The sequence below is a fragment of the Sarcophilus harrisii genome, chromosome 6 (assembly GCF_902635505.1).
Source record: "Sarcophilus harrisii chromosome 6, mSarHar1.11, whole genome shotgun sequence".
In the NCBI taxonomy this organism is placed as follows: domain Eukaryota; kingdom Metazoa; phylum Chordata; class Mammalia; order Dasyuromorphia; family Dasyuridae; genus Sarcophilus; species Sarcophilus harrisii.
The window spans coordinates 209,267,134-209,289,968 of NC_045431.1; the positions used below are offsets into that span (position 1 = coordinate 209,267,134).

At 35.1% G+C, this 22,835-nt stretch overlaps 1 protein-coding gene and 1 long non-coding RNA gene across 3 annotated transcripts in view; one reads left to right on the forward strand and one right to left on the reverse strand.

The window, feature by feature from the left end:
- The window catches only part of NELL1 (neural EGFL like 1), an 842,535-nt gene extending 824,556 nt beyond the window's left edge, over positions 1–17,979 (forward strand). For both annotated transcript variants that reach the window (XM_031941958.1, XM_031941959.1), the window contains 4 exons: positions 906–1,099; positions 11,814–11,990; positions 14,687–14,911; positions 16,543–17,979. In XM_031941958.1, coding sequence (XP_031797818.1) covers positions 906–1,099; positions 11,814–11,990; positions 14,687–14,911; positions 16,543–16,593 — 647 coding nt within the window. In that variant the 3' untranslated portion in view covers positions 16,594–17,979. The remainder of the gene's footprint in view (positions 1–905; positions 1,100–11,813; positions 11,991–14,686; positions 14,912–16,542) is intronic.
- LOC116419810 overlaps positions 1–22,835 on the reverse strand; it is a 197,116-nt gene that overhangs the window by 161,600 nt on the left and 12,681 nt on the right. The gene's annotated exons all lie outside the window — the stretch shown is intronic.

A 22,835-nucleotide genomic window follows, 5' to 3' on the forward strand; every position in this document is an offset into this window, starting at 1 on the left:
GCTCATTTTATGTGATTCTTGTCTGTGCCCTCCCACAAATCCTTGATAATTCATATGCCCAATATATTCAGGGCCTTCCTCTGTGTGTTCTAACAATTCATGTGTGGCTTTTTACAATACAAACTGTTCATCTCTCATCCTTCACTTTTAATACATGACTAACCTTCTTCTTTTTCCACTGATACTTCCGTAGGCCAATATCTTTGGCTCTTTTTTTCCCTATTTAAATCACCACTGGTTATATACTGTAGCCTATTTGGATATGCATACCATATGCTGTTTCTTTGTTTTGGAAATCCCTGCAGTTCCAGAAATTATTTCGGACCTATTTACCAGCCTAATTTAAACTTAATATGAGGTTTTCAGAAGAAAACTGAACAAAAAAAAAAAAAAAAAAAAGGAGGGAGGAAAGATTTAGAACAATATCCAAATTTACCTATGGAAAAACTGCAGCCTTATGTGAAAATTTTTGTGTTTATCTTGTTAGATACATTGCACCTCTGAGCAATTTCTACTTATGGGTGGCTGGTTCACAGATATGGGAAAAAGGTTACTGGCTACCAACCTGAGGAAGCTTTCATTAAGTCATGTGCATATGGAACATGATGTTCTCCATTGTAATCCTACAAATCACCTTAATGGGCTGAGAGTCACTCTAAAGATCCGCTTCTTTCTATCCAGTGGACAATCCATTATATCTTATCTAAGAGATAAAGCTCTCCTAGCAACATAGCTTCATTTTTTGCATTAATGAGCCAACTATATAGATTTAAAGGTCAGAATAAACTGGACTGAATTATGGAAAACAAGGAGCTGTCTGTCTCAGGTCCTGACTCTTCTGAGATTCCTGTCAGAGCCTTTGGTGTTGCAATGCTAAGGTATTGTGCAATCTCTTTTCCTTGCAGACATAGATGAATGTGCCTTAAGGACCCACACCTGTTGGAACGATTCTGCCTGCATCAACCTCGCAGGAGGGTTTGACTGCCTTTGTCCTTCTGGGCCATCCTGCTCTGGGGACTGTCCCCATGAAGGCGGCCTAAAGAGAAACGGTCAAGTGTGGACTCTGAAAGAGGACCGGTGCTCAGTGTGTTCCTGCAAGGTGAGGACCGAGTACACAGCTGACTGTAGCCATTGCAGTTTGTTTTTACTCTATTGCTGGAAAGCTAATTGGCTCAGGCAGGCCTAGAGGCAAGAAAGCCCGAGTTCAAATCTGGCCTCGGACACTTATTAGCTGTGGGACCCCAGGCAAGTCACTTAATTCTGACTCATCTGTTTCCTCATCTGTAAAATGAGCCAGGAAAGGAAATGGCAGACCGCTCCAGAATCTACCAATAAAACTCCAAAACTGGGGGGGGCGGGGGGGAGGGGAGGTCAGACATGACTGAAGAAACAATGACTGAACAACAATATGTTCTTGACCCAGTGGCTCTCCCATAGCTATTCTCAAATCCTTGTCTCATTTTAGACTGCACTAAAGTTAATGATGATGCTCAGCTGCAGACAAACCTGCTCTGAATTTGTTCTTTTCCTAATGAAAGCCAAAGTGCTTTGTTAGGAAGAGAAAAGTCTGGGTGGAAAAAAAAAAAAACATTTTTCCTGCTGAATAACTTCAGGTTTAGTTAAATGTGCTTGCATAGAAGCAGTAATGAGCTTCCATTCCACAGACTGATTAAAATGATTTTTTTTTGCTTTAAAAAAATTAACTTTAAAAAACTGGTTTACCTTAGTAAGAAATATCATCCTGAAATCTAAAGCCCAGAGTTGTGCTATTTGGAAACACACAGACTTCCATTTTGTTGAAGTGATTAATATTATTGTTTTAGGTAGCCTGGTAACTGATGTCTTATTTATTATTCTCAGTGCTGGGCTATTTCTTACACTAAATTCTTTGCAATTGAGTTTAATGCTTAAGAAAATAAATAGTGTCATCATCTGGTTTTGCTTTATGTTTTGGAAAATGGGCATATTAAAGTGTTTTATTTCTTAGCATTTATTTCTTTTTGTTCATCTTTCCTATTTATTTCCATTTGGTTTTACATTATTAGAACGCTGTGTGTATCTAAGTATATATACACACAGACACACATGCATGTGTGCTGAGTTCTGCTTTACAGGCACAAAAGCATTAAACATGAGATAGGGAAAAAAAGCTACTTGCTTCAAAAAAAAAGCGTTGCAGGTCTTCCTTCTAGAGTTCAGATTTCCATTCTCCTCCAAGAAAGAACATGATGAATAAAGCAGTCAAAAGAGACTAAGAAGTCATCAAGCCTTCCCTTCTTCATTTAAGCCACATCTATTCCTATCCAGAGAGATAAAAATCTCTCTGTTTTAAAGATTTTATAAGATATTTAACAGAATTCCAGAGAGGATCTGGAAAAATATTTAGTCAGGAGAAGACTTCAGGAGGATTCATGTTAATTATCTTCCTGTTTTGCTACCAAGCAGAACTAAAAAGGATTAATGAAAGTAGCAGACACACAAATTTAGGCTTATTTTCAGGACAAATTTTTTAAAAATTGTAACTCACAAGTCAAAAGGATTTCTTCAGGAGTAGTAGATTCACTATGATTTAAGGCATTCAACCAAACTCTAAATTACTAATTGTTAAATGTATTCTAGTGAGGATTTCTTATAGATGGCATGGTGAACTAGATAATCAACTAAGTTCATTTCAACCCTGAAATTCTGTATTTAAGGTTATTATAAGGTTATAACCTTAATATGGAAGAGTGATTTTGTAATGTTCAATGCTAATCCAATGTATTTCAACTTAAGTTCCTTCCTTCTTGTTAGACTATCATTAAAGACGACAAAGTGAGATAGACCATTTATAAAGGGTTTACAATGTGCTAAATAGTACTAAGCGCTGTGAATACAAAAAAGAAAACAAGATGGTCCCTATTTTGTCCAGGAGTCTCCATAATAACAGAAAGGACGACTCAAAAGTTGGGAGGAAAATAGAGGAAAAAATGGTAAAGAGACCAGAAACTGAGCAAGAAGTAAAGCAAATAGTGTGATTGGGGGCCACTCAAGACATAAAGATCATGGGGAATCTCAGTATTCTCCTCAATCAGTGATCAAAAAAGAGAAGGAGAGTTGCAATTTTTTAAAGAATATCTGGCTGCAATTTTAAGTCAATCATTAAGGATCACATGAAACACACCTAATCCAGTAATGGAGACCTAAAAAAGGCATGAGATAAGGTCCTTGCTCTCAAAGAACATTAAAATCAAACAAATATAAAAAATTACATAGTAACTAAATGATATAGCATTGGTAAAATCCTATGACTTAGCATTAGTAAAATTAAAATCACTAAATGATATGGTATTGAGTATCAGTAAAAGACAAGTTCTAAGAACATTTGCCAGTGAATCATTTCCAAATCATAGTGCCAACACTGGTCATCTTCTTCATTTCCCTTGCACAAATTAGTCTCTTGTCTCAGCAACTCTGGCTCATGATAAGAAGGAATACTTCTGAGTCGTATTCCCAGGCTATTTCCAAACTTATCCCTCTTTTGCTAGCTCCCCTTTATATTCTGTTTTGCTTATTTCTATTTAGAACCTAAGTCTGTAGGAAAATACCCAGAAATGATTAAACATGTACTTCTTTTTTTCACTTATCTCTTCAGAAAGTGAGAGATCAGTATGACTAAGAAGTAACATACCATAAAGAAAAATAATATTGACTTTTGAGTCAAATGTTCTGGGTTCAAATCCCAGTTATGCTACTGATTAATTATGTGACTGAATAAATTATTTCATCCATCTAGATTCAAGATCTCTTAACCTGAAATCCATAAACCTAGATCATGGATAAGTTTTGGGAAGTACACAAATTTGGTTTTAAAAACTATATGTTTATTTCAAAATAACATTTCTTTTTTAATTCTATATATATTTTATTTGACACATAAAGGTAATATTCTGAAAAAAAGTCTATATGCTTCACCAGACTAACAAAGAGGAAGGCAGGGGGTGGGGGGGAAATCATAACACAAAAAATGTAAGAAAATCTATTGTAGATCTAGTCTGCTATATATGTATAAAATGAAAGGGCTATAAAAGAACATTGCTATGTTTCAAATATTTGATCCTCTGACCTTCTCATATTATTCAGAGAAAGTTGCACTTGAGTTAACCTTAAAGTAAAAAAGAACAATTAGATTACAAAACAACCCCAAAAAAATGCTGATCATGTTTATCAACACCTTTCTAAAAATTCCTAGTTAGTAATCATTTAGCAATATTCACTGCAGGAATCTGGAGACTTCCCCAAGTTGTCCAGATATTTCTAGTTTGTGGAGGTCACAAAGGAGAAGTTTGTTCTAGTAAACATCTGACTGGTATTAAATAATATTTTCCTTTATGGATTTTACTATTTGAGTCAATGAAAAGGCCAGGGGACTTTTCAATCATTAAGAATTCCCCAAGCTTTATTAATTAACTACATTAATTACCCAAGTGGCCCGAGTTGATATATTCAGCTATAATTTTTAGAGTGTCCCCACAGTCTTAGGAGAATTACTTTAAGGATGCCTGAGGAGATGAGTACTCCTGGAAATCTTATTTTGTTGATATGCTACTTTTTTCATTAATATGAGACAAGCAGAATTTTAATAAATAAATTCTATAAATGCAGCTTGTTAACCAAATTTATAATATAGTTTTCCAATGGTAGTGGATGACTTGAGTTTAGACAAAGAAAGGAACCTTGTATTCCATTCTTTAGGTCATTCTCCTAGAAGTAAACTTTTTAAAATTTTTCCATCATTCACTTTCATAAGATGCAATTGGAATTTTTTTCATTTTAATAGTATTTTATTTTTTCCAATTACAAGTAATGATAGTTTTCAGTATTCACTTGTATGCAATTTTGAGTTCCACATTTTCCCCTTCCCCTCCCCAAAATGGCAAGTAATCTGATTACAGGTTACATATGTACAATTTCCACATTAGTCATACTGTGAAAGAAGAATCAGAACAAAGGGGGGAAAATCACAAGAAAAAAAAGTGAAAATAGCATGTGTCAATCTGCATTCAGACTCTATAGCTCTTCCTCTGGATGTGGATTGCATTTTCCATCATGGGTCTTTTGGAATTATCTTTTATCATGTGCAATTAAAAATTATGTTTCCAATGATGGATAAAAATTCCTTTGGGGTCACTTAGGCATCTAAGCAGGCAATTACAAATCCATCAATTCTGAAATGGAAACATGCCAGCAGGGGTGATTGACAGATAAAATTATTTTCCTTGGAATCATGAGATTCTAAGATGATCTTGTTATTCAAAGTTAGGAAAAATAATTTATCTTGCAATAGCATTTGTTGTATGAGTTATTACAGGGTTAATGACAAGTATTACTATATGCAAAAATATTTTCTTTTCCCTTCCAGAAAAAGGTACTTTGCTGTTTTCATTTCCTACATTGAATGGTAGGCACCAATGTCATGATTCAGTTGCCAGAGGGGATTTGGGGCATAATTACAGCCAGATACTGGCTAGCACTTGAGTTGGAAAACTAAATTATGTGTAGACAACATATATTTGTTCATTAAGGATGACTTAAATTGCCTTTAGAATGTAGAAGAATGAGGATAAAACATTTATTAAACACTTAATATACAACAGGCAGTGTGAAGTCTTGAATATACAAATTCAAAAGTGAAAAAGTCTGCTCTAAATGACTTTACACACTAATGGACAAAATAAAATTACAAGAGGATTATTGGCCTAGTGAGAATGTAGTTGTTTCTTCTGGAAGCCATGTTAGGCTTGAACGGATTAATGCACCCAATGCAAAAGGTGGAAAGTGGAGGAACTGGTATTTAGCTGGTGATGGGGTTGATGATAAGATGGCCAGGGTGGAAAATACAGTGGGACTGGAATCATGTTCTGCTGTTGATTAGACATAAGTGGCTAGGTGGATGTATACTCAGTCACTGATCTAGACACTCGAGTCTAGGACAAGAGTTTCAAAGATGAAAACATTAAATTCCAAGGAACTGAAGACCTTATTTCTGGACGCTGTCAGATTTATAGGACCACAGGAGCATTTATAGACTAGAATGAACTAGTGATCCTTGAGACTAACATTCTGGGAATGACAAACTCAAATGAAGAACTTAATTTTTCTCCATGAAGCCAATTCCATGATTTGGTATAATCTTATCAAAAAAATCACCTGTGGACTTTAAAGAAAAAACAATTTCACTGTTTACCAATACATGAGAAGCAGCCCAGCTTGGTGGCTAGAACTCTGGCTTTAGAGTTAAACAGGCCGTAAGTCCTGCCTCTGATTCACTATGGCCCTGTCACTTAACCTTTTACCATCCCAGGCAACTCTAGAAGTCTCTAAGTTGCATACAAGTTGATGATCTGCATTAGCAGAGCGAAGTTTCCACACTGCAATCTATCAATAAAATCAAAGGAAGATTTTTAGAAAATGGGGAAGAAAAGTTTGTCAAGACATTTCTTGTCCACTCTAGGGAGTTCATAGGGAGACAGTGATTGTTGTTCTTTGCTCTTGAAGAGGATTCAAAATGGCATTGCTATGTTAGAGTCCAGTTAGGGAGGTCCAGCTGTGGCTGATCAGACCGATATGAGCTTGGAGTGCTCCGCCTCTGGCCCCATGAACATCTGGGATGGATTCTAACTTGGTGCACCTCATGTTCCTTCTGAGCTAATTCATTTCTGCTTTGCTCAAAGAACACAGTGCTTTCTCTGATAAGGGCACGCCATTTTGGGTCTTATGGTGCTATTCAATTACTCAGTGCTGAAGCTGCCCACTGCCCCTTAGTGATAAGGGCTTGCTCATGGAGAGATGGGAAGAACACATCCATAGGGTTCTCAACAGACCATCGTCAATGCTGAAGCTATGGACCACTTATCTCAAGTCGAAATCAGTTACTCCCTAGCTGAAGTTCCAACTGAAAAAGAGATTCTGAATACCACTGAGCTACTTTTATCATGTGGTAAAGCATTGGGTACTGATTCTTTTTCAGCTGTGATTTGGGCGGGGGGAGGTTCATACAAAAGCTGAATGAAATTTTCCAGATTATATGCCAAAAGGAGCATTTGCCCCAGGAGTTCGAGGATGCCTTCACTGTCCATCTTTATAGGGAGACAAAGGAAAGCAATGAAGTAGGATTTGGGAAGACTCAACCCTTCAATGAGGTCAAGAAGTCTTCTACAAACATTTTAGAATCATAAGCATATGAGAGACCTTCTTGTCCAATCCTTTCCTTAACTGGTATTGCAACCTTGTTCTCCATTGCAGAATGTCTGGTTTCTCATTCCCATTTTAATCTCTCTTTTTATTCCCTCTCCTCTATTTTCAATACAAATCTGTGCCTTTACTTACTGTGCCAGATGGCAGTTGTAGGTGATAATTTGAGAAGGGTAATTAAAAATATTCTTCTACTTTGGTAAAGGATTCAACATAGCTGCCTTAATCAGAGGCAAGCAAGGAAGGACAGATAGGTCTGGAGCAACCAATCTCTAGGTTTTATAGTGGTTCTTATTTTCTCTTTGTAACAATCTCCACTCAAGTTCCCTACATTGATTAAAAACTTGCCAAATTGTTTGCTTTAAAATATGATGTTAAACAGACTGGACTAGGTATTATTGTGTTGATGATTCAATAATAAAAAGAGCAATTTATAACCAAATCCCTCTAATTTTTGGCAGTATAATAAAATATTTTTTTATTTTCTGGGAAGTTCATGTTCTTACTTTTTAAAATTCATGAGCAATTTGCTTATTGGGAGTCTGATTAATAGTTTACAGCTGAACTTTCCACATGAAACTCTATAGAGACATTTAGGAGTTATAGCAGAAGGGCATTTCCGGTACATCCTTGGTTATGAAATAGAGTTGTTAGGATAACCTAGCATTCATTGGCCAGACTAGAGGTCAAGATCCATGGCAAGGCCAGAAACAAATCAAGATGAGAGAAAAAGTAAGCCAGCATGAGTAAGCTCTTGCAGCTTTCAATTATGTGCTGGTGTGTTAAGCCATTGTAATAGTATTCTCTAGACTTCTGCATACTTTTCATGATTAAAAATTGTTTTCTTGACAGTTAACCTATAATTGAAAAGATGATGTGAACACAAATGTTATTTTGATGTAGAAGAAAAAGAGTAGGTTGACTTTTTATTTTCACATAATTGATGAAATGTGAAATTGCTTTATTTTAGACTAACCCAGAGGCTAGCAATTTATTCATTTTGTATCAGGATGATGGCAAGGCAGATACTGCTCTGAATAGGTCTGCATTTTTACAGTGCAGTTAGCATCAACCCTGGTAGGCTATCGTTAATGAACTTTACCACTAATATTTTATGTGACCACATGACTGCAGAAACATGGTCCTTCTCCCGAAAAGGATGAGTTATCCAGCCATGAACACTACCTATTTACTTTCCTCCTGCAGAGATAGTTATCCTTAGCTCTGATAGTTTAGTTCATCCAATGCTTTGGTAACTCTTGACTGGGAAAGCTTGCTCCTTCATAATTTGAATGATTTTCCCATGTCACAGTGAATCCCCAACAGTAGCTCTACCCAAAGCTGTGAAGGTCCTCTTTTCATTCTTAGATTCCTCATTCATGGCTAACAGACTGAAATTCATACTGGCTTCTCTGACTGCTGTGACATGGACTGTTTTATTTTTTCAATTATATTAGCAAAACACTACAAGTAATTCTCTGAAGCTACAAATCACAGAACAGGTTCCAATCAACATTATCAGAGAGAATTAGCACAGTAGGAGCTTCTTATAACAATGACATCAGGGATCCAGTCCACTTCCTGCATATGTTTTCAAAATAAAAAGCTTAAATAATATTTTTGATGTCAGATAATTATGCATGCATTGAATCCCATCATAATCAGTATAGGGATAAAACAAGTATAACAATATAAAATATTTCTCAACACAGAATTTAAAAGTAGAAATAGTTTTTTAAGCCTTTTAGAGCTATGACCCCATTTTTTGTTTGATTTCTGCAGAAAGTAGTCACATTTTGGAACTATATATGTATGTGTACATGTTAGATGTAGTATCTTATACATACATATACACACATGAAATTTGCTACCTGTATTACCTTATATATCTCTCCAACTCCTTAAGGCTCACAGTCCTCATATGCAAAATGAATGGAGCAGACTACATAGTCTCTGAATTCCTCTTATACATCAGTGTTTCATCATGCTAGAAAGGGAAATGACAATTTTTTCCCCTCAGATTCAATGACAATTTCCCAGAAGTCTTTATTATTGTGCAACCATATTATCTAAAAATTAAAACTGGACTATCACCTAGGACTGAAGATAACAGGTTTTTTTGCCTCACTTTTGTGTGATTAAGCATGAAAGCAGGCAAGATGAAGTATGGTCAGTTGATAAGCAAATGAAACTGGAGGGACTCTTGAAAAGCAGCATGAGTAAAACTAAAAAAAAGTCTTGGAGGTTGATCATGTCTTATCCTGGCTCAGAGTTTGCAGGCAAGGAGAAGTAGATGGGGCAAACAATGATCATAAAACTTTCCACAGATAGTAAAAGGAAGCCCAACATAATGCTTATGGGACTAATGCTATCCCTTTATAAGCTGGTTTATGAGTGTAGAACTACATAAGCTTTTTACTTCTAGATAGAAGATGCTTTGATAGGTGCTACCAAGATTTACTTGAGGTTCTAAGTTTGTCTTGAGATCATTCAGTGTATGCTTAAAAAGACTTATTGCTAGAATGTTGGCTACCAAGAAATTATGATTAAGGGCTATGTAGACTAATGGGGCATCCAATAAAGTGGATAGGAGTTGAGATATACATTGATAGAGGGAGATGAGGAAATAATCCTCCTTTACATGATTATGATTTAAGTTATTATGAAAAGAATTGTGGGATTTGTGACATGGATTCTACTGAAAATTCAACTCCTTATGATGTTTAATGACATTTTTTTTCTCTTGGGTAAATAGTTTATGGGGCTAGAGACAACTGGCCTAAGAGTCAACTTTTATGTCAAAGTTCCAGCTCACAAATGATCCAATAAAATCAGAACCAGATCGACATTTTTTACATTCCTTTCACAATTAGACATACATAGATCATAAAAGAACCTCATCAGGAAACCCTAATTACCCTATTCTCTAAAATACAGTTTCACTTAGAAACACAATCCATAATATGAAGAAGCCCAAGGACAAACAAGAGACAAAGATTTGGAGAAGCAGGGTTCCTCTGAAGGCCAGATCCTACAAAGCCAAATTCTCCATTTTTTTTTCAAAGATATCACTCTAACATCAATATGGCATATGATCCAGGGCTCCATGAGTGAGAGGGAAGACAGACTGCAGCAGAAATGAGATACCTAATAGCAATCAATCAATAAGCTTTCATTAAGTGGTACCGTGGTAGGTAATTGGCATACAAAGTCCAAAAGGAAAAAATCCCTGCCCTCAAGAAGCTTGCATTCCACTGGTGAAGATATCATGTACGTATATAAGTATATTCAAAATAAATAAAAAGTGACTTAATAGGGGAGGAAACATTAGTAGCTAGGAATCAGGTTAGTGATAGCATTTAAACTGAGCTGTAAAGGAAAGGAGCTATTGCAGAAGAGAGAGGTAAAGGAAGGAACGAACAGTTATATATGGTTAGCCAAACTGAACCTCAGACAAAAAGAGGAAGGTTGTTTGGGGACAGATTATTGTGAAGGACTTTTCAGGCCCAGAAGTTGATATTTGATCCCAAATGCCACTGGGTACCATTGGAGTTTATTGAGTAGGGAGTGACACGGTCAGACCTTTATTTCAGGAAAATTACTTTGGCAACTGTGTAGAAAAGAAATTGGACTGAAAAGTGATTTGCAGCAAATTAAGAGACTATTACTTCAGTCCAAATGAAAGGTGATGAAAGCATAGTCTAGAACTGTGACTCAGTTAGTAGAGTTCTATCTAAGAGTGCTTATGAGAGCAGAAATAACAGTATTTGGGAATAGGTTGGCTATGAATGGTGAGTTAAAGTGTCAAGTTGAGAATGACACTGAAATTGAGAAATAAAAAAAATGATTTTTTATAGTTTTTACAGCACCTTCTTGTATTGCCACAAGATAAATGAAATTCCTAACCTACCTCAATATCAATAGTTGCAATATATTCAAGTATAGTTTAATTTCCTGGAATGTATAGGTGCTGAAACACTGGAGACTTGGCTATGTCAGCCCCAGGACCAGCATTCTACTTTAAACTTTAGCTGCTGACCAGGCTTTATTGTGAAATACAAATGAACTTTCCATTATTATCACTGTGTTGCTGCCATTGCTTTTCTTGGATATATCATTTCATCAGGAAAAGAACCTTTCTCTGCTAAGGTAGAGTAACATCTTATTCAAGGCCTTAAAAGTTTTAGACAATTGCCTAAAATTGTGAGAAGCTAATGATATACCAAAATCACATAATAAATGTTTCAGGAAAATTAATTACACCTAAGTTCTCTCTACCGCAATCCATTCAGTCAATGACTTTTAAGAAATTAAAAAAATCCCTACAAGTTAATTACAATTAAATACAAATATTAATTATAAATATAAAAATGGAGTTTAAGGAAAACACTCTAACAGCTTTCTATAGGCAATAGCCACCTAAAGAAGCATGGTCAGAATAAAGTGGAGATGAGGGTAAATACTATTAAGACCATTCCCTCCTAAGAGATCTCTTTAAGTCACTTACAAATCTGAAAAAATCTTGCTTTTTGTCATCCTAGCACTAATGTTGGAAACTCCCCAAATTCTCTTTTGAATAGGATGGAAAGATATTCTGCCGACGGACTGCTTGTGATTGTCAGAATCCAAGTGTTGATCTCTTCTGCTGCCCAGAATGTGACACCAGAGTTACCAGTCAGTGTTTAGACCAAAATGGACATAAACTCTATCGAAGTGGAGACAACTGGACATACAGCTGCCAGCAGTGCCGCTGCATGGTATGGAAATTAATACTTCATGTTTCTACACAATGAGAAAGCCTTTTACAGCCAACGTGTATCTAGGCAAATCCCAGAGCAAGGGAAAGATTTCAATGATTCACAAGGCTCAATGTAATTCAGAGGTAGCAAAAATCACCTTTTTCCTTGGGATTTATTGTAAGAGGGTTTCATTTTCTATGGTGATGTTACAATTCTGAAACTAAGGCTGATTGATATCAACATTGATCTAAAGAGAGTTAGGAGTGGGGAATTCATTCAGAAAAATCAAATGTCAAAGATATCACAAATGACATTCATGAACTCATCAATCAACAAAATCAGAAGACAAGACAATTTTGGGAACTTCATGTCTGAATTGTACAAAAAATAATATGTATTACATAATACTCTTGGGGATCAACAAAGAAATAGAAAAGTACGTAGAGCAGGTCTTATTAATATAATGGCTATTAAATGGGTCACAATTACCAACCCTTTCCTGAGCATAGAACTTTAATTCTTACATACTTATGATTTGAGATAGATCTTGGTTACTCCTTTCAATAAAATAGATTGTATCGTTTAATCTATTCCAAAGTTTATGGCTTTCCAGAATAACTATAACATACATTTAACACCATATACCCATCTGGATGATGAGTCTCCACCCATTTAACTATCTTGATTCTCAGAACACAATTTGGAAAAAAACACATTCTCTTTTGCTGGCTTCTTTTACTAAGAGGCTCTACCCATTCTTTAAAGGAAGTTTATCCTGCAATGTCTACCATACTTCTAAATAAATATTGAATGATAATGAAGATATGAGTATCATTTCCTTTCTAATAATAAGAAATGAGAATGGAAATAGAATCAGTTGATTTCTTCTGGCCTTAAGTACAGCTAATCTTTGAGAGGTCCTGGCAGAGTTTAGTTTCCACTAACAACTTTGAGGAGTCAAGCTCACTTTTTCATTCTAATAATACATAAGAGGAAGACTTTTGTAGAAACTTAAAATTCTATTAGCTTTGACCTGAAATTTATTTCATTTGATTCACATAATTCATTTTGGAATATAAAACATTCTTGAAGTCAGGAGCTATTTTCATTTTGATTGCATGCTTTTATCACATAGTAGGTCCATAGTAGGTGCTTACAAGATGCTTATTGGATGATACTGAAATTGGAAAATTAAATTAATATTTTTAGGAAATGGATTTTTATAACTTACAGAACTGAGATCAGCTATGTTTCTCTTATTCTTACATCATAAAATGTCCAAGTAAATAATATGTGATAAACATCCCAAATCATTTATTTTTCTAAATTGTCATATTCTTTGTGGTCTTGAGTTTCTCTGGATTTATTTTAATAATACCAATAATATCAAAATTTTATCCTGGTGGGTCAAGAGAGATATTTGCCATTCATAATTTACTGATGAGAGACTAATAAGAATCCCGATCTTAGCAGTTTTCCAATTTCCACAATGAAAAGAACCAATTTCAATCCTCTCCCAAATTTATATTTTCCATTACAGAGCAAAGAAATTTAAATTCCTAAGAAAAAAAAATCAATCCTATAGTTTTATGTTATATAAAATGAGATCCTTATAGTTTCATATTCCAAAAAGTGATTTATAATTCTACCATTATACTGAAAATGAGTTTTTATGTCTCTAGTCATGATGACATAGTTAAAATGAGATCATATTTGTGCAAGTTCCCTGAAACATGTAAAGCACCATGCATAAAAGGAATTTTTATTATGTTGTCTTAGGGAAGGGTACTGTCATCGAGGAAGGTTTTTTTTTAATTGAAACTTTTTGGGGTGTTTTTTTTTATTATTTTCATTTCCAAATACATTAAAGTTTAAAATCTTTAAAACTTAAAACTTTGCTAAGATTTTTGGAAGGTCTTGTTTGAAAGAGAAAGAAGGAACAGGAAGAGGAAGAAGAGGCAAGAAGCAAAAGCAGAAGCAGCAAGAGAAGGAAGAGGAAGCAGGAGAACCACAAAAAGAAAGCACTTTAGCAGAAGTAACACAAATGTTAAAACGTATGAAGTTATATACAATATCTTGCACTGGGTTTTCCTCTCTCTAAAAGAAGGAAGAAACTTATTTATCTTTTTTTTTCCCCCAGGACCAAGCTTAGTCATTTTAATTATGCAATGTTTATTCATTGTTTTTTCTATTTACATTACATTTGATGAGTCTATTTTCATACTTCTACCTATTCAGTTCTATCAATTATTGAATCTTCCCATACTTCCTTCTATTCATCTCCTCAAATGCCATGCATTTGATTTGTTATTATTAAAAATGTTACTATAAATATCTGGTGAGACCTTATTGTCTTTTGATTTTCTCAGATAAGGTTTTTCAGTTAAGAGGTAAACTGAATTAACCAAAGCAAATGCGCAAAACACAAAATAAGAGAAGCTACGCCAAATGTTCATGGGGACTATTTGTGGCCAACCTGTGGCAGAGCATCATGAGCTTGATGGGTCCAATCAGCTACAGTCAGACAGACACCTTGTAACTCGATTCTAATATAGTGATGTCATTTTGGTCATCTACGAAAATGAAGAACAATTTAAAAAAATTTTGTCTTCAATGAAAGTGGTCAAAACAGCATCATTCCTCTTCCCTCCCCAGGTTTTAATGAGAAAAATAAGGTCCGCTCACAATGGGGCATTGTCTTTCTCCCTGTCTAGGAAGGAGAAGTGGACTGCTGGCCACTCACCTGCCCCAGCCTGAGCTGCGAGTACACGGCAGTCTCCGAAGGGGAATGTTGCCCCCGCTGCGTCAGTGACCCCTGCCTGGCCGATAACATTGCCTACGACATCAGAAAAACCTGTCTAGACAGCTATGGCGTGACCAGACTTAGCGGTGCCATTTGGACAATGGCTGGATCCCCCTGCACAACCTGCAAATGCAAGGTAACTAGTCTTTGGGGAAATAAGTCTTCATGTCCCAAGCAATTTTCTGTGGATCTCATTTACACTGATCCCTATCCAGAAGTTCCTCTGTGTTTTCATGAGATACAGTAACAGGTTGTATAATAAATGAAATTATGAATAGAATGGTATTTGGTCCTGCTTGAAGTAGCGCATTATAACAGCCTATTATCAGTCCGCTTATGCTGATGTGTGCTTTTTTGACCTGCATTGGGAAAAAATAGTTTCCTTTGATCGTGGTAAGTTTTGAAAGCACTTTCAAGAAATAGTCAATGTTATATAAAATGCTGTATGAAGTGGGTACTTTTTTTCCCTTCATTTCACAGTGACTAATGGAGATCTGCAGTTATTACTCACAGGCTCTAATTCACTGTGATTACTTTTCATACTCCTTTTGCTAGTAATTCCCTTGAGGTATCCCCATTTTTTTTTCCTTTTTTTGAATGTTGACATTATTTTTCCATCCTCTGACACAATCCTATGTAGTTTCTTTTCATATACTGGGAAATAAACTACCTCATTTTTGTAAGCTGGTTTCTGAATTTCTGATTGTCATTTTGAAAATTAAGATAGTGGCCATATGAGCTAAGAATTAGTCTCAGTTACATGATCCTGCAGCATAGAGCTTGTTTTAGTTCTCCAGGATTCAATCAACATGCTGCCTATTTGGTTATGGAAGATTCTAGTTCCAATTCAAATCTTGTGGAAATATGCATCCTTCTGCACATCTAATTTTAGATCTAAAAAGAAAAGAATGAGGGACATGTGTGTCCAAACCTCAGGTACTGAAGGCATATGTTCAACAGTCTGTACTAAAATAAGTACCCTGAAGGAGCACCTTTAACCTCAGGGAGCCAGAGTTCACTGGATTCAGAGCATCAAATCCTGTCTGAAACTATTGATTACTTTTGAAGTCATAAATTAGGCATATTGAAGGAGATGGTATAAGGCATAACTGGTTTTTAAATAAAGCTAATCAAAAATGATTACTGTTTTCCAAAGTAAGAAATCTATATATATTACAGTTCTATTGAACATGTTCTCAAAAAAGTTACTGGGAACTGTCAAAAGGCTATCTCAAGGCTCTTCCAGTTTTAAATCCTATGTTTGGAATAAAATCTGTGACATTGGAATAAATTACTATCTTTAAGGATCAGCACTCACTTGAATTAACTTCTAAAAATAAATTTGAAATTTTCCTTTTTAAAAAAAATCATGTAATTTCCTCATTATTTCTCATGAAACATATTCCTGGCAATTGGTTCCTCCTTTAGTTGGTTTCAGAATTGCCAATTGTCACTTTGGAAATATGTGTGCCTTTGTATGTAATACGCACATATACATTGTGTGTGTGTGTGTGTATGTACGGATACACATGATATGTATATTGTTATGCAATACATATATATGTGTGTGCATGTAGTATGTATCTACACATATATGTATAAATTAATATACTATGTATTGAAATATATTGTATATATATATTTTGCATACAGTGTATGTCTATATACACATAGAATGTGATTTTATGTATTATATATATTATAATATAGACAGAGAATATTTCAAGAGACTAATCTGTACTCAATGCTTGCTTTCTCATATTACAGAATGGAAGTGTGTGCTGTTCTGTGGATTTAGAATGTCTTCACAATAACTGAAGTATTTAGCATGGACTTACCTGGGTGAGGAAAACGATAGACACAGTGATCACTCAAAATAATGAAGAAGTTGGTGTTTTATATCACAGACAATTACCAAAGGCTCCATCAGACGAAGATATTGGGGAGCTGCCTTTTGGGACCTACCACTATGCTCATTCTTGCTAATCTAGTCTAGATGACTTACAGTCCAACACATATAAGTCTATGATTGTTTAAAAAAAAAGTCTCCCATGTTGTAAATCACCTCTCTTCCCTATCAGATCATCTGAAAACACACTGAAATGATTTCATGGTAAACTTGGCTGTGTTTTTTGGTTTATACTTTGTGTATTGACATGAGAGAAATTTGCCTTCCCACCCCTACCCCAATCCCCTTCCTTTTTAATTTTTGGAGCTAGAGTCTAGATTCTATCAATAAAGCTTCCTGTGTGATTTTTGTCCCATACAATGCATCCTCAGTTCTGATGATCCTGTCACATATATTAATATAAATACGTGTGTTTGTTAGCTAAGAGTCCTGAGTAGCACCCCTTTGTCAGAGAAATTGGACTTCTGAAACACTTCAATACCCATTTAACAAATAGAGGCTCCAAGCAATCAAGATGCAATTGGGTGAAAAAGGCAGGATTGGCAGGGGAAAAAGCCAGAAACTTTGTAAAGTGATGAAAGTACCTTCCCTATCAAGGTCATCTACACTTCAATATTCCAAGTGATCTATAGTCTCCAAAACATGAATGTTCATTCTAGTAACACAACTTACAATCCATTCCTTAGCTTCGATCCTATGTAATGAATTTTTTAGCCATGGAAACTGAAGAAATGTGGAAAAATCCCAATCCATCCCAGAACCAAGAAAACAACAAAACACAAATGAAGGCACCAAGGCAAGGTTATACAACATTGGAACTTTTTTTTTCTTTCCCTAAGACTACAATGTGATTACTGTTGGGAACTCTGGGTACGAAAATTCTCTTCACTCATTCAGATAACACTCAGTAACATTTTTTAAAAGTAGGGATTTTTTAAACCTTATTTGTATTATGGCCCCCTTTGGCATTATGGTAAAGCTTATGAACCACTTACAGAAATACTTAAATTCATAAAATAATTTAAAAAGGAAACCAAATATATTGGGAAATCTATCCACAAATTCAAAACAAATTCATAGGTTTGTGAAATCTAGAGATACAAACGTCTGTCTGAAAAGATTGCTCAAAGGAATTGAAAGATCAGATGACTTTCTCATGGGCATTTTGGTCATAATATGTATAGAGGCAGCTTTAATTCCAAGTCTTCCTAACTCCAATGCTAGCTTCCTATGTGTATGGCCACAATGCCTTTCTTGAAACCATATCTCATTGATAATAAAGAACTTTTATATCTATTATCTTATTCAGTCTTCACAATGACCCTATTAGATAAGATGGGCACATTATTCTCCTTTTAAAGATGAGGGAGCTGAAATACAGGAGGGAGAGATAAAATGAACCACCATCAAACATAATTGATAAACAAAGAAGAAAATGGAATCCATGTGACTTGTTTTCTAATCTAAAGCCCCTGCTTTATGTTATACTGCTTTTCAATGAAGCAATCAGAAGACCCAAGAATAGCCCTACAAGTAATATTTTGTGTTTTAGTCAAGATTTCCATCTGATTTGTGGCACTGGTTGTTATTGAATTTATTCTACAGATTCAACAAAAGGTGCAGATTATTTTGTCTTTAAGTCAATAAGTCTTATGTTAGAATTTCAAGCAAGTGACATCTCAGAAGTCAGCCTCATTTAATGTTTTCATTCCCATTAAGTGTTAAGTAATTATGAACCAATCGGGTTGATTTTGGTAAAATTCTCTGAACACTAAGAAAGACCTCATTTATTAATGCAATCATGCACAAAATGTTACCTGGAAACCTAAATCTGGACTGAAGTGGTAATTAAAATTTGTACAGCTCCATTGCAGAAATTTCCTGGGGTTGCTCAATGGAGATGTGATTTCTCAAGTTCTTAAGAGTTCATAGCAATGAAAAAACTTCATCCTGGGCAGGATATCAAATGAAAAGTGTCAGTGCCATATTTAATATCTACTGCTGGGCTCTGGCATAACATATATCTCCCTTCTATTGCTACTTTAAATGAAATAGACCGAGGCAGATAGTGTTCCTAAAAATAATCTAATTGATATACTTTAATGACAGCTAATATTTCCATGATGCTTTAAGATTTACAGAGGACTTTATGTATATTATCGACCCTCACAACAACCTGTAAGGTCAGGACTTTTATCTCTTATTTTACAGATTTGGGAACTGAGGTTTGGAAAGGTTCATTGATTCATCCAAGGCCATACAATTATTAAATATCCTAGCCAGAATTTAAATTCAGATCTCCATGACACTTCAAGTTCCATTTTTACTCTACTACTCCACTTAACTGATGCAATTTGGGGTAGCTGAAAGAATAAGATGTACATTTTCTACTGAAAAAGAGGAAATTTATGAGGTTGCTATTGGTCTGTATATGGTGACCAATCTTGAGTTGTCTACTTTACATCCTGGCTGTTCACATCACTTCCCAAGGATTTGAAAAATCCTAGTTTTATTAGATATCATTAGGAATTTTTTTTTAAATTGACACTTTCATCACTTAAAAGTGTTCTTTTACAAACACCCAGATTTTATAAGGGAAGTCATAAAACATTCAAATCTAAGCTTGGATTCAAGTCTTGAGGCTAATATATATTACCTTTGGACTTTGGGGTCGCAGTTTCTCTATGAGATGTCTTCTGATTCAAGTTATGATTCTGTGATGATCAGTTTAGGTAGAAAGCTATCAGAACAATAATGCCCTCTACTGATGTAGATTTATCATTCATCTCTAATCTTACAGTTGCTGGAGCTGGTCGGCTACCTATCTAATTATATCAATCAAGATTTGAATTCACAAAAAGACTTTGCTTAAGGAAGACTCCAAAGCACTCACTCTACCCTTTTTTCTATCCTATGCTGCCACTCAATGAAAATATAACTTTAATAATATAATAAAACTTAATAAACACCCAAAATAAGGTGGCAATATTCCATGATAAAAATGTAACTGCAATAAAGCCGCTATATTTAGAGTTTAGTAAGACCCCACCAATAAGATCAATCTGGATATTTTGCTAGGCTTAAGTTTAGGGATATTATTCTTTGATAAAATCAACAATTCATAAATACAAGATTTCCACCAAAGGAATTTAAATAAGTCTTTTATGATTTTTACAGGAAGAGGAAAAAAACCACTTGATTCACAACAGGCACATATTAATTGCTGAAAGGCCAATGCTTATCTGTAGGTATCTAAATGTTACAAGATTGCTAATTACTTCACAGTAAAAGATATATTGATGCAAAGGGTGAAGATCAGTAAAAGATCAACTGGAGATCATCTAATCCAATATTCTTATTTTACAAATGAGACACAGAGATGGAAAGACCCGCCTAAGAATACACAGCAATTGAACAGGAAAGCTGGAACTAAAATTCACATTTTGAATCCAACAGTATTTTTGCTGTGTCACATAACTGATGACCCAGGCAAGTTCTATGAATCTAATTTTAGATTTACTCATCTTACTCCTAAGAGAATGGTACTAAAAAAAAATTACTCATACTCAAACTATTATCTACAAACAGAAAGTGGTGGATGCCTATGTAAATGAGAAAAAGAATGGATGATAAAATACATCCTCATTAAAAGCCCTTTATTTTAACAATATAAATTATTGTAATAGTAATTTATTTTAAAGACAATCTCAGAGCATCAAGGAATGATGTTATTCAGCCTTCTATTTTGTAGGCAAATAAAAGCTTTCCAAAACACATCCTTATTTGGACTTTTTGACACTTAAGTAAAACTTCTAGTAATTCATATTGGGCACATTGTATTCTTTTTCTAGTTTTTTTCAGTCATCCATTTCTTTTTATTTTAAAGCATTAAAGAGACCTATAATTTCATTTGTATAAAGAGCTCCCAGTAAGAATTCCCTCTATCAATACAAACTGGCATTCTCTTTGCATTACAGTCTTAGGTACTAAAACACTGAGAACCCAAGAGATTAATAGTCATGCTAAAGGTCACACAGTCAACATATGATAAATGTGGGATTTAGATCCAGTCTACTTGAATCTTAGGGCAGTCCTCTGTTTTGTTTTGTTTACTCTCATTTTTACCAGTATATAAGTGGCTCACGATATGCCAAACATGGTACAATATGAAGGCTGGGAGATGAGAGAAATAGAAAAACATTGTCTCTTGTTGGAAGTTGGAAAATAAAATACAAACCTGAAAACAATGAGAGAATGATGGCATGTTAAACCTGGAAGTAACCCTGGAAGTCCACCTACTTCAGCCCCCACATTAAATAAAGTAGGGATGAGGAATGACCAGTCCACGGGCCATATAAGACCCACAAAATCATTTGATGGGCAACTGCTGTTGATGAGCTGAAAGTTGGGTAAGACAACTTCCCATCCTTGAGTTCTATAAGTTGATAATTTTGCATAGCCTGCAAATTATGTTATATTCAAATGGCCCTTGGCAGAAAAAGGCTTCCCACTCCTGAAGTTAAGAAACAATGCAAAATATTGAAGTGACATCAATTTTCAGAATGCTAGCAAACCAATGAGTCAGTTCTTTTTATTACTGATTGACCTAGTAGTTTTTTCCCCCAAGGCTAGTTTATACAAGAGTAAATGTAGATTGTGTGATCCATCCGATCTACAAGATTATTGAATATGAAGTGAGCCTTTGCAACTATCTTTGGTAACCTCAGAGCTTGGTCTGAGTTCTCAAGTCAGAAGTATAGATCTTAACTTCTCTGGAACTTCATAGATGAATAATGAGAGGTGTTCTGTGGCCAACATGATGATGGATGCATTTCTCTGATCCCAACTGAGTTTTTGAAGCTAAATAGGCCCTCCCAGAGAAGATGCTTTCCTGGGCACATTCAGCAAAAAACCATGGCTGGCTCTATGCTCGTGATGGTTCAATCAATCAAGCATTCAACAAGTAATTATTAGTCATCTATTAGAGTCCAGGGCTGTGCTAGATGCTAGGGATGCAATGAGAATTATGAAATATTCCTTTCCCTCAAAAAGCTTACCTTCTGTATACATATAAATACATATAAAATAAATGAAACAATTTTTTGTGGCCAAAAGCTTTATAGAGGTGATACTTTTGCTGAGCTCTGAGAACAGGGTGGATTTTAAGATGCAGACTTGAGGTAGGGAGGCATTCAAGGTCTAAGGGACAACCAGTGCAAAAGCGCAGAAATGAGAATTGGAGTGTTTTCTCATGTGAGAAATAAGAAGGTTAATTTGGCTGGAGAATAAGAGTACATTCATTCATTCCTTTATTTTTAAGACCAATTTTTTCACAAATGTTTCTTAACTTCAGAAGAAAATTAAAAAAAAAAAAACCACAAAGTAGGGAGACTTCAAATAGATGGCAAACTGGAGGAATGGCCAACATCTAAAGTAAAATTAAGATTTTTTAATTTAATCATCAAGTAAATTTCAGCCTGTTGGAGGTGGATCTCCACAGCGGTATGCATCATAACTGATGTGTCTTCTAAGGAGAATTTCTTGACATAAAGTGTTTAACTTAATTAGCAGTCACTTTCCAATCTCATTATCATTTCTTAAAATAAGAATAACTTACTGCAGGAAGCACAGTCATATTTCAAGAGCAGAGCAGGAGAATGCCAAGCAGCATAAATTTCAACTGTGATGAGTCAGGAGTTGGAAATCTCACCCAGCATTTATTGTTGATGAGGATAGTTAGCCAGTGACAATTATATACTTTTGTGATATTTAACTTGCTATTGGGGATGAAAAATTATTCAGAGTGGGCTGGTGTTAGGAGGAGGAGCATTTCTTTTGAAGGTTGGGACCTTAAACCTAGTCAATATTCTATAAATGTGTGTTAAATTGAGCTGATATGAATTAATTGAAATTAATCATTATAATTTTTATTACAAAAACAGTGTTTATATTTAGCTTTATCACTTCTGACAAACACAAACCCAGTGAGGTAAGTGCTACTGATCTTCTTGTCCCCAATTTGACAGATTAGGCAACTGAGAGTCAAAGAAGCTATGTAACTTTCCCTGGGTGACATATCAGAAGCACAATTTGAACCTAAGTCTTAACAATAAGTTCACTTCTCCATCTACTATCACGACAGCAATCTTCA